The sequence below is a fragment of the Xiphophorus couchianus genome, chromosome 4 (genome assembly GCF_001444195.1).
Source record: "Xiphophorus couchianus chromosome 4, X_couchianus-1.0, whole genome shotgun sequence".
NCBI classification, from domain to species: domain Eukaryota; kingdom Metazoa; phylum Chordata; class Actinopteri; order Cyprinodontiformes; family Poeciliidae; genus Xiphophorus; species Xiphophorus couchianus.
In genome coordinates this window covers 30,975,020-30,992,751 of record NC_040231.1, presented here as the reverse complement: position 1 = coordinate 30,992,751, position 17,732 = coordinate 30,975,020, and the positions used below count along the sequence as shown (strand labels likewise).

General features: G+C 40.5%; 1 protein-coding gene across 2 annotated transcripts in view; it reads left to right on the top strand.

Moving 5' to 3' along the window:
• adamts18 (ADAM metallopeptidase with thrombospondin type 1 motif, 18) overlaps positions 1-12,975 on the top strand; it is a 60,063-nt gene extending 47,088 nt beyond the window's left edge. For both annotated transcript variants that reach the window (XM_028015887.1, XM_028015888.1), the window contains 6 exons: positions 3,454-3,658; positions 6,532-6,726; positions 8,839-8,909; positions 9,038-9,203; positions 10,585-10,783; positions 11,660-12,975. In XM_028015887.1, the coding sequence (XP_027871688.1) occupies positions 3,454-3,658; positions 6,532-6,726; positions 8,839-8,909; positions 9,038-9,203; positions 10,585-10,783; positions 11,660-11,775 (952 nt within the window). In that variant the 3' untranslated portion in view covers positions 11,776-12,975. The remainder of the gene's footprint in view (positions 1-3,453; positions 3,659-6,531; positions 6,727-8,838; positions 8,910-9,037; positions 9,204-10,584; positions 10,784-11,659) is intronic.
• Positions 12,976-17,732: the final 4,757 nt, after the last annotated feature.

The following is a 17,732-nucleotide window of genomic DNA, read 5'->3' as shown; positions in this document are numbered from 1 at the left end:
TGAAACTTCATATGCACACTTTCTCTAAATGTTTGAGGCTTAAATAATAGATTTTGAGTTCAACCACAAGGTAAGTATGTAGCCTGGCATCCTAGGTGGAACTCTGTTCCCTGTTAGCCATGCTAGCAAGGAGTAATGCTAACAGAGAGCCATGCGAGCAGGGAGTCATGCTTACAAGGAGTAATGCTAACAGGTAGCCATGCCAGGTGGGAGCCATGATAACAGGAACCCATGCTAACATGGAGCCATGCTAACAGGTCTGTGCTTAACTTGTTTATGGGCTAAACAAGTCATGCTATTAGTTACACCTCCACCGGTTTATTACCACCTGAGAACAAACTGCTCCTAATCTTTAGCATACAGTTTCTCTTGTCTCAGTGGAAGCTATCAGACGGCCTGGTTGTTGGTTCTCAGCTTCCCGACATTTTTTGGTGAAGAAAATAGCCTCGGTGTCAGAAGAATGATCCATTCAGCTAAAAGCAGCAGCTTGACACCCATGAATTATCTTATATATAGGAATAGACACAGTTTCTGAATTGTTTTATGCGTGCTTCACCAGAAGAAAGTTGAGTTGAGTGAACAGCAGGAAAGCTCTAAAGACTGCATTAAGATCTCCAGGATGTATGGTCTCGCATTCAACAGCCCCAGCAGAAAAGAGAATCTGACAATGAGATGGGATGCACTCGAACTGTGGGCGTGTGTGTGTCTGACAGGGGGAGACTGTAAGAATGCCTGTTTATATCTAAGGAGTGTATCACGAGTGCTGACAGCCCTCTCCATGTTTCATTGTGCATAGACGGAGGGATTCCTGCGGGGCCCAGTCGGTCTGGTCATGGAGAAGTTAACCCCCCAAACACAAGCCCCAGATTCCCTTCACTCCATTAGCTCTGTAGCCTCAGGCACACGTTTAGCAGCTTCTTGCACCAACACAGTGCTGACCTGTGGTGTAGCAGCATTTCTAACGTAAAGCAGGGATGCAGGGAGAATTTGTTTCTTTAGAGAAAGATCTCCATCATTCTGGCTAACTGCACTTAGATAGATGTTGTTAGTGATTTTCTTTCTTTGGTTTATTTGGCCAAAATAGAGACCAAATAAACCAAGCCTACATTTACTGCATTTTATTTTTCCTAAACGGATTAACGCTTGGCAATAATCACGTGACTTGTCTAACTATTTTAGAAAAGTTAGAATTCTTACTTTAGATTTTCAAATATTAAAATTTTCAGGGGAGTTATTTGTTTTAGTCAGAGCCGGGACTTTAATATATTAATTTCGATGAATTATTCACATAGATTATAGTTTGTTAAATATTTTAACACAATTAATTGTGTATTTTTATTCTATTTGTGCAAACAAAGGTGGAACATTTCAATCATAATTTGATTAAAATGTGATTAATTAATTACAACCCTTTAAATTAATTCAGTTTTTAAAAAAAACAACACAAAAGAAACAATAACCATTTCCCACAAATGTTGAATAATCTATTAAATGTTTCAGACCAATCCAAACTGTTTGTGCTACCAGTTCTTCAGATGTGCAATCAGCTGCTAACAAAAGTAGGAATTTGGCTCCACAGAACCGCACTTTCTGGTCCTACCTTAAAATATACATCAGCTCCGTGAGATATTTGAGATATACAAATTATGGCTACATCTGTATTTGTTTTGCAGCAAAGCGGAGTGGCACATCCGCCACTTTTCTCCAATGATATACTGTTATTTATAAGTCAGGGAAACAGATGGGGGAAAGAGAAACAAACAGCCCTCAGGCCAAAAGTCTCAGTGGTCCACAGCCTCCTAGCGTCCAAAGTGCGGTTCAGTCCTGCTGCTTCATTTTTCTCTGCCATCTGAAGAGGAATGAAAGCGTTTTTTTCTTTCCTCTTCTTCTTCTTCTTCCCCTCGGAGCAGGTCACCAGTGCGTAGGAACGGTCTCTTTGGTAGCTTGTCGTCTCCGAAGTGGACAGATCCGTCGGCTCATCTCCTCCCTCTGCCTCTCTTTAGCATCTTATTGTTAAGGTTCTCATTTGTGGAAATTTGCCCGTGTGTCAATGAGACACACAGGCAAAAACAATGCAGTTGGTTTTTGTTGTTTTAATGGCAAAGCAGGAATTATAGCTATCCAAACCAAGTCATTTATTAGTCCAGTGTCACAAACCATTTTCTCATCATTTACATAGTACCTGTATGAATAGAACACATGTTGTCCTTTATATCCTTAAAAAGTCTCAAATTCATGTATTTAAACTTGATGCCTTAAATGTCTAAAAAATATATTTTTTTTTACAAATGTAATTTGACCTAGAATACAATAATCACAGTTCTTTTCTTTCAGGCAAAATTTTGAGTCGCATGCAGACATCTTCATTGCGTTCTGTTACAGCTATCGTTAATTAGCTACTGATTTATCTGTACTAGCTAGCTAGCTTCTTCACGTCTATAATGGGCCTCAAAAGGAACAGTACCAATGTCTTCAACTAAAATTATTAATTTGACAACATCTGTAGTAAATTTGGCAAGTCATATTATCTATGTATATGCATATATATATAGTATAACAAACTCTTTAAAATATGTGATTTTCCTTTGTACATTTGTTGTGATACAGCTGTTAAACTTAAATTAAATTGTTAAACTTATATTTCATTCATAATTGTCTTCAAATGGTCTCCAAAACTCTTAAGTGTGAATTGGTGAAACCTGTTGAGGCCTGGAATAGAACAGAAATATCCTTTATTGTCACACTGTGGGGAAACAGCAGCACAGTGACATTCTGTTCCGGCATGTTGGTTAATATGAAATAGAAATATAAAAATATACTAAAAGAAGAAAATTATGAACAATATACTGTCCAGTAATGGGAAAATTAGAAAATAAAAATGCTGTTCAGTTATCAAAGATAGCATAGTCTGATATTTAATTATGAAACATTTAAGTGCAACAAAAAAGCAAAACCTGTTGGGTGCAAATCCCATTTTTCACAGGCTGAGCACTGCAGTCTGCTGAGGAAATCTGGGAAAACTTTCCTGCAGAGTTGTGTACAGTATGGTTTGTTTATGTTTAGTTTCATAGGAAACGAAAGTATAATGATGCATAGAACGGCTGGGTCATGGATATATGAATTTAGGTCAGCATTTCTGCTCCATAATGAATCATAAGTTTGGATGCCAACCTGTTTGAAGTGTTTAACAGATGGATAATTGGACATTTTAATGCGATTTGGAGTTGTTTTTTTTTATTTTGATGGCAATCACTGATGGTTTACGTTGTAACGGTGTTCTTTAAGGACGAAAATAAGCAAAGCAGACCAAGGTCTAAACCTGTGGTTGGACTCTCTGATTGAGAGCTCAGTGATGTGGTCGACTTCCTGATAACAGAGCCCGAGTTCAGCGTTTAGACCCAACTCCTCCGGTCGCTGTCGCTTCACGCCCCTGCTCTTCCTGTCCCTCTGCAGCTGGGCCCCGGGGGGCTGGGGGCCCTGCAGCCGCTCCTGTGGGGGGGGCCAGCAGACCAGGGCGCTGCGCTGCATGAGGAAGGTGACCTACCAGCGGGACGAGGCGGCGGCGCACTCCCTCTGTCCCGTCATCTCTCCGGCCCAAATCCAGCCGTGCCACATCCAGGCCTGCCCGCCGGAGTGGAGCTCAGGGTCCTGGTCCCAGGTGGGTCCAAACCAGCATCTTTTGCTACATGTTTGTGTAGCAAAATGTTTTGTTTGTGCTGCTATCATTTTTAAGACATTAAAAGTTCCCAAAGGTCATAGAAGGTCAACCGGCCCCTCCCACTTTTAATGAAGTCAAACAGATTCGATGTGAATTAATCGTTGCTAAATATTTCCTCCACAAGCACAGAACAAACATTTAACACTAATGTAGTTTGATTTGAGTGATGTGGAACGTCCGATTGAACCTTTTGACCTTTAGACTTTCAGTAATGTCTTCAAAACAAAAGCAGCACAAATGAAAGTTTTAGCAGCGAAAACCAGCACAAATTCACTTTGGAGACAAAATGACGTGCCTGAGAGTCTATCATGAACTGTCAATACAAAAAAATGTCAAGTATTTTCATTTCCTTATTAGTGGTTTAATCATCACTGTAAAAGGCTTTATCACCTGCACATGGAAAAATGATACAGCGTCCACATAATGCAATATTTACAAGGGAGAAGCATCCCATCCTCTGACTGAACACAGCAGATCCATTAAGAGGAATGACTTGACCTGTCCTGTTGCGAGACATTTTAATGAAAAACATTGTGGCTCACCTTTATGTTTTATTGGCGCTGCAGCCATTTAGCTGGAGGTGGTGATATTAATTGAACCAGGAAGTAGAGAAACGCTGTCTGGATATTCTATTTAAAGTGTTTATTTCCTCCAGACATGAATGAGGATCTATTCTGTAACTGACCCTATTTTATCTTTATGTTTTCAATTTGGTTTGAGTTTTTCATAACCATGTAATTAAGGTTTTTATAGTTTTTATAGCAATGTGTAATTTTAACATTAAATAACTACTTTTAAGCATGTAAGGTGACTTTCCCTTTAAAATTTTGTTTGTTCATTTCTGTCCACCAATCATCATCCCCTTGAATACTGATTGGTCAGCCGGTTTATGTCCGAATGTCCGATTGGTTCATTTGGTTTTTCACCAGATATATGCCTTATTTTTATTTAAACATAAACATACCAGCTCGAGAACAGTAAATGTTCCTGTAGCAAATGTTTTTGGCAATTAAATAATATTCATTCGTTTGGTAAAAAACGTAATAAAAAAAAATCTGATTCTACACACACAACAATCAGATCAGACATGAGAAAAAACTTGTTTAAAACCACATTAAACTACACCAATGTGAAATTAAGGTATTAAATTATATTATATAAAGTTGCCATAAGTCATGATGCTTGAAATGGGTTGTGATTCTAAACTGCCAGTGTGACTAAATATGATAGCATGAACTTTAAATTCATCTCAAAAGGAAACAAGAAGATTTGATTCCCACTGATTAACCATGACTTATGGAAAAATAAGTTTTTAATGAGAAAAATGTGTTTTTCTTTTTGTCTAAGTTCTTTGTTGTATATTTATTTATCAAGATGAGATTAAATGAATCACCTCGGTTTAAGCTGCCAACCCATACTGTAAAGCTAACGTAATCCTTTGCTGCCCCCTGCTGGACGTCTGGAAGACACCGATAATCTGAGACTTTAATGATTTGCTATACTGCAAAAAAAGCTTTTTTCTTTTTAACTAAAAATAAAACTTAAACTTTTCCATTGTTAATTATTCTCTGACCTCTTTTAATATTGTGTTCCTTGTGCTGTTGGTTTAAAATGAATTCAGCATGTTTTAGTTGAAAACACTTTGTCTCCTTTATATTTAAACTCAGCAGAAACTGCCAGTCTCTACCTACATCCACTGTATGCAGTGTTTACAGCCAGGAGGTTCATCATGATTAGCTGCCGTTACTGGTCCAATAAGAGATGCGCCAATTTCATATTAATGTCTGCATTGGTCACGATATTGAAAGAAATTCCAGATTGATTATTAGTGACAATATGCCCGATTCATAAGAGCAGAGCTATTCAGTATAATTCTGTGCTTTGTGTCCTGAGTGTCATCATGTTTTATTGTTTACTTTACATTCATAATGACACGTTCTGAACTATTTGAAATAAGGTTTGTTGCAGTTTATTCTTATGTTTGATGAACGTAGTCAGCCTGTTGTTTTTATCAGTTTCATTTTCCCTCTTACTTATTTTACACCGGCTTTTATAGTCCTACTTGCATGATGGTGCAAAGTTATGAAATAAATGTTAAATTCGGTCCATATACGTCTGTGTTTTTTTTTTAAAAGCGCTTTAAGGAAAATCAGTGCTGTTATTTTGTATCGGACCGGTATCGATACCAGTATCAGTATCAGTATCTGTATCGCTATCAGAACTGAAAAAAGTGGATTGGTGCTTCCTTAGGTTTGCAACACTAGTTCAGTTGGCGGTCTTCCAGAGGTGAAAGCAACCTTTGCTGAAAAACTGCAATACGCACGTTGATCTACAAGTGTGTGTGTGTTATATGATAAATGAATAGGTCGCTGCTGGATAAAAGCCTCTCTGGCCACGTCCCTCGGTCCCCGCGGAGCAGTTTGACTCTGTCGTCCGTCTCCTTGCGGTTCATGTGGAGTTTACCTCGGCTCAGTCTCCTGTTGGTGGACACGCTGATGGGGGTCACATTCGTCTCACAGCCATCGGTTTATCGTATTTCATGATGCGACGCCATCAAAGCGGTGACCTTCTGTTTGCTTGTCTACCCACACGGGGAATAACAAACTCACCCGTAATGTCTGTGCCAAGGATTTCACCTCTTAATGTGAAGGAAACTGAAGGATAAAACAAAGACAAAATGGTTGAAGTTACAAAGCCTGAGCATGAGTCTCTGACAGACAAATGACTTGGTCATCAGATCGTTGCCTAATGGCTCACCAACAGCGTCAGGATCTCTAGCTTGCCTGATTTACTTCCTCCTTCTCGTCCCTCAGTGCTCCAAATCGTGCGGCCGCGGCCTGAGGAAGCGGACCGTGTTCTGCCGCAGCACGGATCCCGGCGCCCACGCGGTGGTGGTGCCCGACAGCATGTGCAGGCAGCACCACAGGCCAAAAGCTCAGGAGACGTGCGTCCTGAGGCGCTGCCCCAGGAACGACAGGCTGCAGTGGATCCCGACGCCCTGGGGAGAGGTGAGACATAAAGCTCAACGCCCGGCAAAACGAATCCCTTTGGATGTTTTTGTTTTTTTTTCACATTTATCATGACACAAAAAACTGATGGGGTCCGTTGGGATTTTATGTGACAGAGCAACAGAAAGTAGCACGGAAGAAAACAATACAGATTTCAGGTGCATTTCCTCTCCAGTGGAGAACATTTTCTTCACAAGTTACATCAGTAGTAAACTTGTCAGTCCACTCTATGTTCAGTTTAGCCTCAGTAGAATATCTTTACCTGTTTTATACACATTTTCAGTAGGGGAGTGATAAATTTTGAACTGTGGAGCTAGCTTACAACGCTATCTATCAAGCTTTGAAAACTGTTCATTTCATATTAGAGCTTTGGAGTTAGCGCAACATTTTAGCTTGTGGTCTCCAGCACAGGTGGAAATATTAGTTATCCAGCCTTCACTTGTTTCTCTTTATAAGTGAACCAACAGAACAGTTTTTCCCCTGGAGCAGCAGTTTGCATGCTACCCTTCAAATATAGCAGACATCTTAGATGTTTCTTGTTTTCTCGTTTTTCAAACTTATCAGTCATTTAAAGAGAGATTTCTTTCAGAGAAATGTGTCGCGCAGCTCCAACAGATTAGCATGCGAGGCGGCTCACTCCATTTGGAACTGTCATTACTGCTCAGCTTTACCTCCCAGTTAGAAGCTTGTTGAAAATAATACAGGCAAAAAGAAAAAAAACCAACAACAACCTGAGCAGAGAGAAAAAAAAAACATGTTGCTCAGATGAAAGCAACTCGCAATTAGTGTTTTAGCTGACTGCAGTCTGATCACTCCCCATTAATTTATTCAATTTTATCAGGCAAACAGGATTTTCCTCTTTCTACTTTTTCGTATACAGTTGTTAATTGGTTTCCAGTTGGTTGCCTTTTCTGTCCTTCCAGCAGCACTTACACAGCTGTAATCATTTCACTGACTAGATGAGTAATTGTCTGATTGTGAAAAATAATGAGCATGATGATAATGAGCAATCAGTGATGGTGCCAGTTGTTGATTTCAGATTAAAAGCAGCCATCACAGCACAGCACGAAGGCATTGATGATAAAATAGTAGCAAGTCTGTGCATCAAATATAGCAATTATTAATATTGTAAAGTATTATATTATAATATTATATTATAAATTATGTCAAAAAGTTGCACTGCTTGAATTTTGTGTAGTGGAATGAATTTTGAAACTGTTTTTCTTTGTTTTGCTAAGCCAGGAGCGACCTGTATATGGCTCATTTTTTGGACGGATGCACTGTAAATTCAAAACATCTTACCAAGTATTTTCACTCTACCTTTTAGTGGAAATATCTTGGTACACTTGAAAGACGACAAAACTAACATACAAGTAACTTTCCAGCAAGATAAAGGAGCTTGTTTCAAGTCAATAATTCTTTCATATTGAAAAACGTTCCACTGTCAGATTATTTCACTCGTGACAATATTGTTTTGATAAATAATCTGCCAGTAGGATTAGTACTTTTTCATCAATATTAAGCTGAAAAACTACGTCTGAGTGAAACCGTTGTCTTAATTCTGGTGCACTACGACATTTGCACTGGAAACTAGACCAGAAATACTTGGCAAGATTTTGTGGTTTTGCAGTGAACACTGTGGGGCGACTTACAGTCTGTAGAATATAATAGTTTTCCAGACTAAGACTGTTTCATGTTCACCCTTTAAGTGTGATAATGCTAAAAAAAAAGTTCTACCAGTTCCTTTTAGAAGTCATCTAATTAGTATATATTATACATATATATCATATATAATATCATATATGGTAGTTTTATGTCCCATAAATTTGCTCTATGTGGAAAACGTGCAAGAAAGACGCTAATGTTGAAAGACAGCCTGGCCTGTCAGGGTGACACATTTTACTGGACTATAAATTGTCCCACATATTATTGCGATAAACGATAATATTGTCATTCTGAGATCATGTTCTTGGGTAGAATTCCAATTTACCAAAAAGATTTAAAAAGTGCAAATGTTCAGCTCATCACATAGAACGACTACAACGTGTCAGAATGAAGTAGCTTGTGTTGTACAGGAACCCTGCTGGTTCTAAGGTTCTCCCTCTGTCTCAGTGCTCCAGGTCCTGTGGCTCAGGCGTCCAGAGAAGAGAGCTTCGCTGTGGGGAGAGAGACTCACAGGGAGGGTATGTTGGCTCCGGCTACACACTGCCACTTTCATCACACTTTAGCGGAGCGCCGCAGACACCGGAGGCCCCGCCGCGTCGTCTGGGTTCAGACGTTCTGAGTGGACGGTGTGGCTCTTTTTGCCCAGGTATGTGGAGTATCCCGTGCGGCGGTGCAGAAATACGGCCAAACCTTCACTGGATCTCCAGCAGGTCTGCAGTGCAGCGCCGTGCCCAGAGCGACCCCGGGTGGTCCCTGGCAGAACAGCGGCCGGCGCCTCCGTGTCAGGCTGGTTCCCGTCTCCCTGGCAGCAGGTGCAGCAGCTCACACTTCAACTGCAAACTGTGTACAGTAAAGACTTTCAGGATTATGAGGGAATCCCAGTAAAACATTCGAATTAGGGCAGAAACAACTAATCGGATTAATCGTGATTAATCGTTATCTACAGTACACGGACTCAAGAAAAGGCTGTATGCTCCAAAAATAACACAAAACTGCTAAAATAAAACCAAACATTTTTAAAATGAAGATATCAAAAAAAACTTTTTCTGTGAATATGTTCTGCGTAGAACTCCTGGTTCCAGTTCTGCTGTTAAGCACCTTTTGCTATCCAGTTATTAATCGGTTAATCCAGTCAACAGTTTATCCCTACACCATACTGATGTTAAATCAAGCAGATTATTACAATTATTGCTTTAGCTCTAGATACATAATTTACTATAATCAGAAATGCTGTTATTTTTAGGTAATAATTTATCTAAAAAAGAAATTCATTTGTTTATTTTCACCTCTTAATGTATTTCCAATATTGTATAAAAACAGATTTAAAAGGCTAAATGAAAAATCTGCCAGTTTTGTCACCCGATTAATCGATTAATCGTCAGAATGATCTCTAGAATAATAAATGACCAAAATAATCTCCAGTTGCAGCCCTCGTATGAACAGTTTGATCTCAACACAAATGTGTGAGAATGAACAGAATCTGTCCTCCCCCTCAGTAAAAGCGATAATGTATTAATAAAAAAAAATAAGTATAACTCCTGAAAGTGAAATTGATGAAACGTATTTTCCACCCGACTTCTCCTCTGTGATTGATTTCAGCTGATCAGGCTGCTCTTCTCTGGAAAGCTGCGGCATAAATAGGTTCGTTTTAAAGCGGCGCTGCGGTTCAACACGTTGGACCCTGTGAACCGTGTCCTCCGTCTTCTCACCTCAGAGACGGACTGCGCAATGTAGGCGGTGTGTTGCTCTGCACATGTAGCCAGCAGGATAATAACGGCCACGGGGAACGGGCCTCGGATAAAATCCTGAAGCTGCGCTCTCTTACCGAGTGTTTTGGAGCAGAGGGTGTGTGTGGCCTAACTGTTGCGTCATGTCATCTATTATGCAAAACGTCTTCCGGGCGCAGAGTCTCATCCTGCTTGATCTCAGGCCTGGGGATGCTTGTACGTTTGTCTCCTGACAGCTTTGCTAGAGGGTGAGAACATGCTGCCCAGGATGTTGGTATCTCTCTGTTCTTTGTCTCTGCAAAGACCTTTCCACCGTCCAACCCCTCTGCCTCCCTCCTGCGTCTGCTTTCATCGCAAATGCTTTCACTGCATTTGCAGCGCTGCAGAATGTCTCGTGTTTGCACCTCTGTAGCCGTCTCCTGGCGATTTCCTCTTGGAGATGCATGTTGGTTTGTTTTTGCCGTAGTGCTCTGTGTCCTGCGGAGGAGGGGTTCAGACTCGAACCGTACAGTGTCTCCAGCAAGGTCGCCCCCAGGCCGGCTGCCCGGCCCACCAGAGGCCTGTCACTTCCAGGGCGTGCAACACAAACTTTTGCCCCGCGGCTCCCCCAGGACCGGCACCTCGCCTCGGTAACCGGGTCCCGGCCGCTGGACCCGGTCTGAAAGGTAAGGCCCTTGAAGGGGACTAACACCGCCTGGAAGAGGTTTTGTTTTTAAAGTATGGCTACATCTCAGAGCAGAAAGCAAAATGTAAGTGGACTTAGGGTGCATTCACACCAGCCCTGCTCAGTCCACTTTAATTGACGTTGATCTAGAAAGTCCGGTTCGTTTGGGGACGTGTGAACGCATAATTGATGTGGACCAAAAATGCGAACCCTGGAAAGCCTAAAAACTTGAGTCTCAGTTTGGTTGAAGTGTATTCTGGTGTGGTTTGATTGAATATACGTGAATACCAAGTAGAACAGAGACTGCTCTAAGAATGAAAAGTGTGCTGTAGCGCAAGGCATTCTGGGTAAATACAACCAAGACAAACGTATGAGTCTGACGCCAGCGGGAGTAACGGCTCGTTGTCTTTTGCCAAAGACAAAAGACAAATTCTACAACTGCTAGAGTCTGACACTGCTTAATTTTTGTTTATATGTCATGAAGTCAACTTATTGTTTTTGTCAGTTTTAATTTCTTTATTATTTATTTTACATTGGCTGTTCAACTAATAACTGCACTGACTCAATAAATTAAAGTTGGTTTTACATGTTTGACCAAACTTGTGACGCTATTAGTGTATTTAAGTGTTCTGTTCTGGTGCAGTTACAAAATAACTTTGTAATTTAGTAAATTTTTGTCTGTGTATTAAAAAAAAGAAACGTTTTTAGTCAATTTGGCATTGTTTTTTGGTTTTGGATCGGTATCGGGCGATATTAAACCTCAAATATTGGTATTTTCACTTCCGATATCGGTGTCGTAAATGAAAAAAGTGGGTCGATGCAGCAATCCCGTGTAGAAACCCTTCGCTCTCCTCAACCTCTTCTCTTCTGTCGACAGATGAGCACTGCGTCGATCACTTCAACTGGTGCCACTTGGTCCCGCAGCACGGCGTCTGTAGCCACAGGTTCTACGGACAGCAGTGCTGCAAGTCCTGCTCCAGCAAGAAGCCGTAGATCCGTCTGCGCTCTTGGTTTTGTGCCGTCGCCTTCGCTCGCTACACACACAGAAACTCTGCCCCAAAGTCGTGTGTTTTCCTCCTGGAGTTCTTGACTGACGCAAAGCGGTGGAGAAGCACAAGAGACGTTGCACCGACTCAAGTCACGGTCCCCGTTACAGAGGGGAAAGCAGCTGCTGGCGCTCCTCTGCCAAAGCAATGACTTCATATGTATGTACATATATGTACCTGGTCACAAATCTTCTAGCTTTTGAGATCTCTGAAAATAGAGAGCCATCGAAGGAGTAGAGCTTTCTCACATGTTGTATATTTAAAGGCAAATGGTGACATGTGTCTTTTTTTTTTAAGTTATTATGTTATATCATTTTCTATTTTGTCCATCCATGCAGCGTGTCCAGCTGTACGGCAGGCCTGTGCTAGTCGTCAGGTTTTACTAATCGGAGATCATCAGTTCTCCTTCACACATCATCTGCATCTGGATCACAACAGGACGTTTTTTTTTTTTTTCCACCTTTGTGTCAATGCAATGAAAACCTGACTCTTCTGCTCACCTAAACATTTCCTTCAGCTGTGCTGCAACGGTCACCTTTTTCCTTCCCCGCATATATCTGTGGTTTAAAAAAAAAAACACCAAACAACTTGGACATCTACGCGCCGTTTCTTTTTCCTTCCCGGCGTTCTATCGATTGCCGGCAGAATGAGGTGCATAATGAGCGAGGCGATCTGCAGGCCTCAGGGAGGGGAGAGAGGAGGAGGAGGGTGAAGAGCGAGAGAAGAGGATGATTGCCTGACGAGCGTGGGTGCAGTCTAGATAGCAAGTGCTTGTTAAGAGAGGGGGAAAAAAAACAATGTAGGTGTGTTCTCCAACAGGAGTCTGGTCAAAATGTTGAGATGACGCACGTTCAGTTCGATGGCCGGAAAACATGAAAGGCGACGATCTGAATGCTTCTCTTTACTCCTGGACGGAGACATACCTCCCGTTAACCGCTCGCAAAAACAAACGGACACGAGGTTTAGAACAGAGTATCCGCCTCATGGTGAATAATGAGCGTCTCTTCCGCCAATAACGGCGCCTGCCAGCCGTTTGCCTGAATGGATTTCAGCATGACACTGACAAAAACTGAGTCTTACTGTTGAGACGCCACTGGAGGAAGTTAAACTTTTTGTTTTAAAAACAGAGAAACCAATTAGGTTTTTTTAGTATGTTTCTCATTCATTTGTACAGTCGAAAAGCCAGAATCCAAGAGTGAATTGTGTACGGTGGCCCAGAAGGGTCAGCAAAATGTGAGAGCTGCAATGGTACAACAGAAGCCACAGTGAAAGTTAAAACAGGAGTTATGCTAATATGAAATTTATGCTAAAACATAGCTATGCTAAAACAAATTTTAATACAATGTAGCTATGCTAAGACAGAAGTTGTGCTAAAACACACGTAATGCTAAAGTGGAATATATGCTAAACCAGGATATATGCTGAAACAGAACATACGCTAAAAACAGAAGTTACGCTAAAACACAAGTGATGCTAAAATGGAACTTATATTAAACCAGAATGTATGCTAACATAGAGTAGAAGCTAAAATTAGAAGTTATGCTAAGGCACAAGTAATGCTAAAATGGAATTTACGAATCCAGAGTATAGGCTAAAACAGAAGTCATGCAAAATATTAACATAAGCTAAAAACAGAAGCTATAAACTTACCAACATAACAACAATTTTAGCATAACTTTCATGCCAGCATAAATTCAGTTTTAGCGAAACCTCTGTTAAGGTATATATTCTGTTGTGGCTTTCGATGTGTTACAATGTTAACATTTTGTTGACCTTTCCGGGCCACCATACAGTGTTCAAAATGTGCACACATTCATTCATTTTGTGTCAATTTACTGTTTTTTTACAGAGCTTGAGTGGCTACGGATGCATTTTTGAAAAGTTTGTTTTCATCAGATAATATTCAGGTGGTTTGTGACACAGAGACTAAAAACGCAGTTGTCTTCACAAAAAAAAAGTTTGTTGCAGGTACAAAATAAATAAAATTAGAAATATGTCAATATAAAAATAAGGATACAATATGTGTGATTTTTTTTTTTTGGAAAGTTAATTACTGGCCTTTTATGACCTTGAAATGATTTTGTGAGGCTCAAAGCAGATAGATTTTTTTTTTTTTTGCTACATTTTAAGAGGTTCGGGGGATTTTCCAGAGTTAACAATGTCCACTTCTTGTTACTGAGAAAAAAATATTTATTGACAAAGCAATTCAAAGTCCATAGTGCTTACATGATAAAAACAAAACACATGAAACAAACAACAATTATTACATTTTGTCAATTGCCATCATCAAAATCATGGTGATTTTTAATCAAAGGAAGCTCTAAACAGGTCAGCTTTTAGACTTAATTTAGCCTAAAAGCCAGTGTTTCAGCAGTTTTGCAGTTTTCTGGAAGTTTGTTCCAGATTTGTGGTGCATAAAAACTGAATGCTGCCTAATGTTCATCCTTGTTAGTTGATCTTTATTGAACCTGGATAGTGATATTGTCTTGGTTTTTGTGCTTATTTGACCGCTTAATGGGGAAAACTGCCTGCCAACCTGACACATGAGATAAAGTTTTAATTCAAGAAGCCTGTCAAGATTTATGCCAACCAAACATTGTTTGTCCTGTGGTGATTATGGCACCCCTTCTTGCTCTATGGGCGCCGCGATTGCTCTTTAATCAGAAGCGTCTGCATGAGTCAGTGAGCTCGAGAGCTTTTTCAACATTGGTGTGACCGCATATTTGAACTGCTTTCCTCAATGCTGAATTACAAGAGTCTGTTTTAAAGGCGCTGGGGGGATGGTTGTGCAGTGTGCACTGCAAAAACACCAAATCTTATCTAGTATTTTCTGTTTTATATGACATGGAAAAAATGTTTTGTTATATGTGAAATAGCCTGCCAGTGGAACTAGTACTTCTTAAAACCAATATCAAATAATGAATTACTTGGTAGTCAGTTTTGTCTTATTTCAAATGTACTAACATATTTGCACTAAAAACTAGACCAAAAATACAAAGATTTAGTGTGTTTTTTCCAGTGTGTGTAGCATTTTTAACAGCTCACCTGATGGGAGAGTTTCTCTTACCTTACATCTTATTGCAGATGTTTGTCAATTTCTTTCATCCATATTGGTTCATAATGAAATAATTTTAATTATCCTAATGTAGGAACCCACATAAAAGTTAAATGTTGATTCAGAATTTTTATTAGAACAATCACATGTTCTGCAGCCAAACATATTAAAAAGGCCAATCTACTGTAAAAACCCTGAGGATGAACACATGGAACACAATTAAACTAAGAGGTTTCGCAAATTAGGGCGTTATTTACACATTTATTTCTCTCTATTTTATTGTATGTATTTTAGACTCTCAAATATTTGTTCTTCTGTACCAGAACCAAACACAGAGAAGCGACATTCAGCTTCTATGCTGCACAAATCTGGAAAAAAAACTTCTAGAAAACTATAAAACTGCTGAAACACTGAATTCCTTTAAATAAAGGTCTGCCTGTTTGAACCCAACTGTTCATAGCTGAAACATTGATCAGCATATGTTTGACGTGTATTGATGATTTTGATGGTGGCATTTGGAAAAAAAAAAAAGTATTATTGCATTGTTGATTCTATGATGTTTTTATGATATAAAGCACTTTGAACTGCCTTGAAGTTGCTGCACAAATCAATTTGACTCAACTATATGGCCATGTTTACGCTGTATAGTTTCATTTTAAATCTAAAGGATATTCATATAAATCCAATTACATAACGCTAATGTTATTTCAAAATGGATGGTTAGCCTATGTCCATTTTCATGGATGTTTTTACATCCGCTTCATTGGGGCAGTATTATGTTCAAATTGACTTTTTGGAGCTTTATGCCATGTTGAAATGTTTTTCCCTCATGAAATGTATGTTTGAGAAATTGCTTAGTCTCCCATGGCAACCGTCCAGTTTAGCAAAGCACTTGGTTGAACCTAGCACCGCCTTCAAGGACGAAGCTCCTCCTCCCAGCTTCTTCAGACTAACTTTTAAAGCGACAGAGGTATTAAATTGCATTGTGAAATTTTTTTTATGTCATATTTGATACATAAAGCATTTTAATGACTTAATTCTGCTACAAAATGATGCTACGAGGCTGGAGAAGGCATAATACTACCCCATTAATATCTGTGTTTACTAAAAATGTCAGCAAAACCTAAAAAGGCTCCCAGTTGCTCACATTTATTTTTGTTTAGGAGACGCCAAACCAAAGTAGATACCTTGGTCTGTCAACTCCAAAATAGGGCTGTCTCCCTTAATCCCTTCTCTAGCCAGGCTGATCGATGCAGGTATTTCTTTCCTGTTTTCAACACGCTTTCAAGCTTCGTCCTTTTCTTTTTTTTTTTTCCAGCTGGCAGGGCCCCATTCGTTGACGGTCCGGCTGTAAGTCAGGGCTGGTTGTTATTTCCCGCCCTGACATCTCTCCACTAGCGGTCTGTCAAGCTGGCTGGATAGGAACGTGGTTTGTGTGCTCTTGGCGTGCAGTGAACCTTGATAGGACCCTTTACTACTGACAGTCAGCCTAATCACATCTTAACAGAGTACCATCTTAGTGTCTCTGCTTCCATGTGCCGGTGTGTGTGTGTGTGTGTGTGTGTGTGTGTGTGTGTGCAGAGACAGAAAGTGAAAGTGATCTCTTTATTCCTTGCAGGGCTTACTCCAAGGACAGACATCACAAGTGAGAGCTGTCATATCTCAGAGCCACCTCTCCCATCAGCACTTGTGTATCAGACAGAGTTCACCAGACATGTGTCCACACCCCCTAACCTTCCTTTCTTTTCACACACACACACACACACCCATGCGGTCGCAGGCTGCACAGAGGATCACGGAGGTATCACGGAGGTATTGGCGAGGCTTTAGAGGTATGCGGTGTGGGTGGGAGTCTCGTTCGTTGCTGCCAGGCGTCCCAGCTGACGTTAAGAGATCTGCACCTCACAGATCTCCCCGATTAAGAGATCAAAAGACGACTGGCAGCTCTGCGTCGAGGCAAGGCCACTCTTTTTGTGTCTCTGTCACACTGGATGATTTAGGAGTGGAGCAAAGCCTCTTGGATCGCTCTTTCCCACCTCGATAAACCTCCTCAGTGCTGCCGAACGCTTACCTGCGATCTTTCCCCATCTTCACCCGGCTTCTTGTTAGCTTTTCCTGCTATCCGTCTTAGTCTCGTTTTTGTTTCTACATCCACCACCTCCTATCACTCATTCTTCCAGTCACCTGAGACTGTAACTCGGTTAGCACGTCTTACATCTGTTTACTTTGCTTCTTTCTGTAAACTCCAAAGAAAATATAGTACAGTTTGGGTTTATGATGCTTTTCTTCACCAGGGTTCCAGTCTGCAGTGGGTGTTAGCCACTGCTGTGGTCTAGCCTGGTTCAAGGGAAACTTCATTTTTCTTAATATGTTTAATACTTAACTGTTGTACAACCTGAAGCTGAGCTGACCTTTCTAATTCGTCTAAGGTAGGTTCATAAAAGACTTCCACAGGTCTGTAGGGCTAATCGACTTTCTAGCTAGCAGTTGCCACAGCTATCATAACGGCTCACCGGCAACTTTCAAATTTTTCGTCTCAGAATACCTTCAAATGACATTTGTACTTTTCCCTTTTCAAATGCAGGTTCACAAGGACTCCTCTCTTACAAACCTGTCACCGTTCAAGAGTTTTGAACTTACGGTGAAACACATTGGTGGGCCGTCAGGACTTGCCAGGCCTTCTCTGCAGACCTAAACACTGATCAACATCTACAACCTAATTCAAAATGTTTGCTTCGTTACTTACAAGGAGTTGAACTGTGGAACTTTTTGCCTTGGCTAGAAAAAAAAACACTGTATAGTGCTTTCAGACCTCAAATAATGCAACAATGCTAATGTTTGAACTCAGG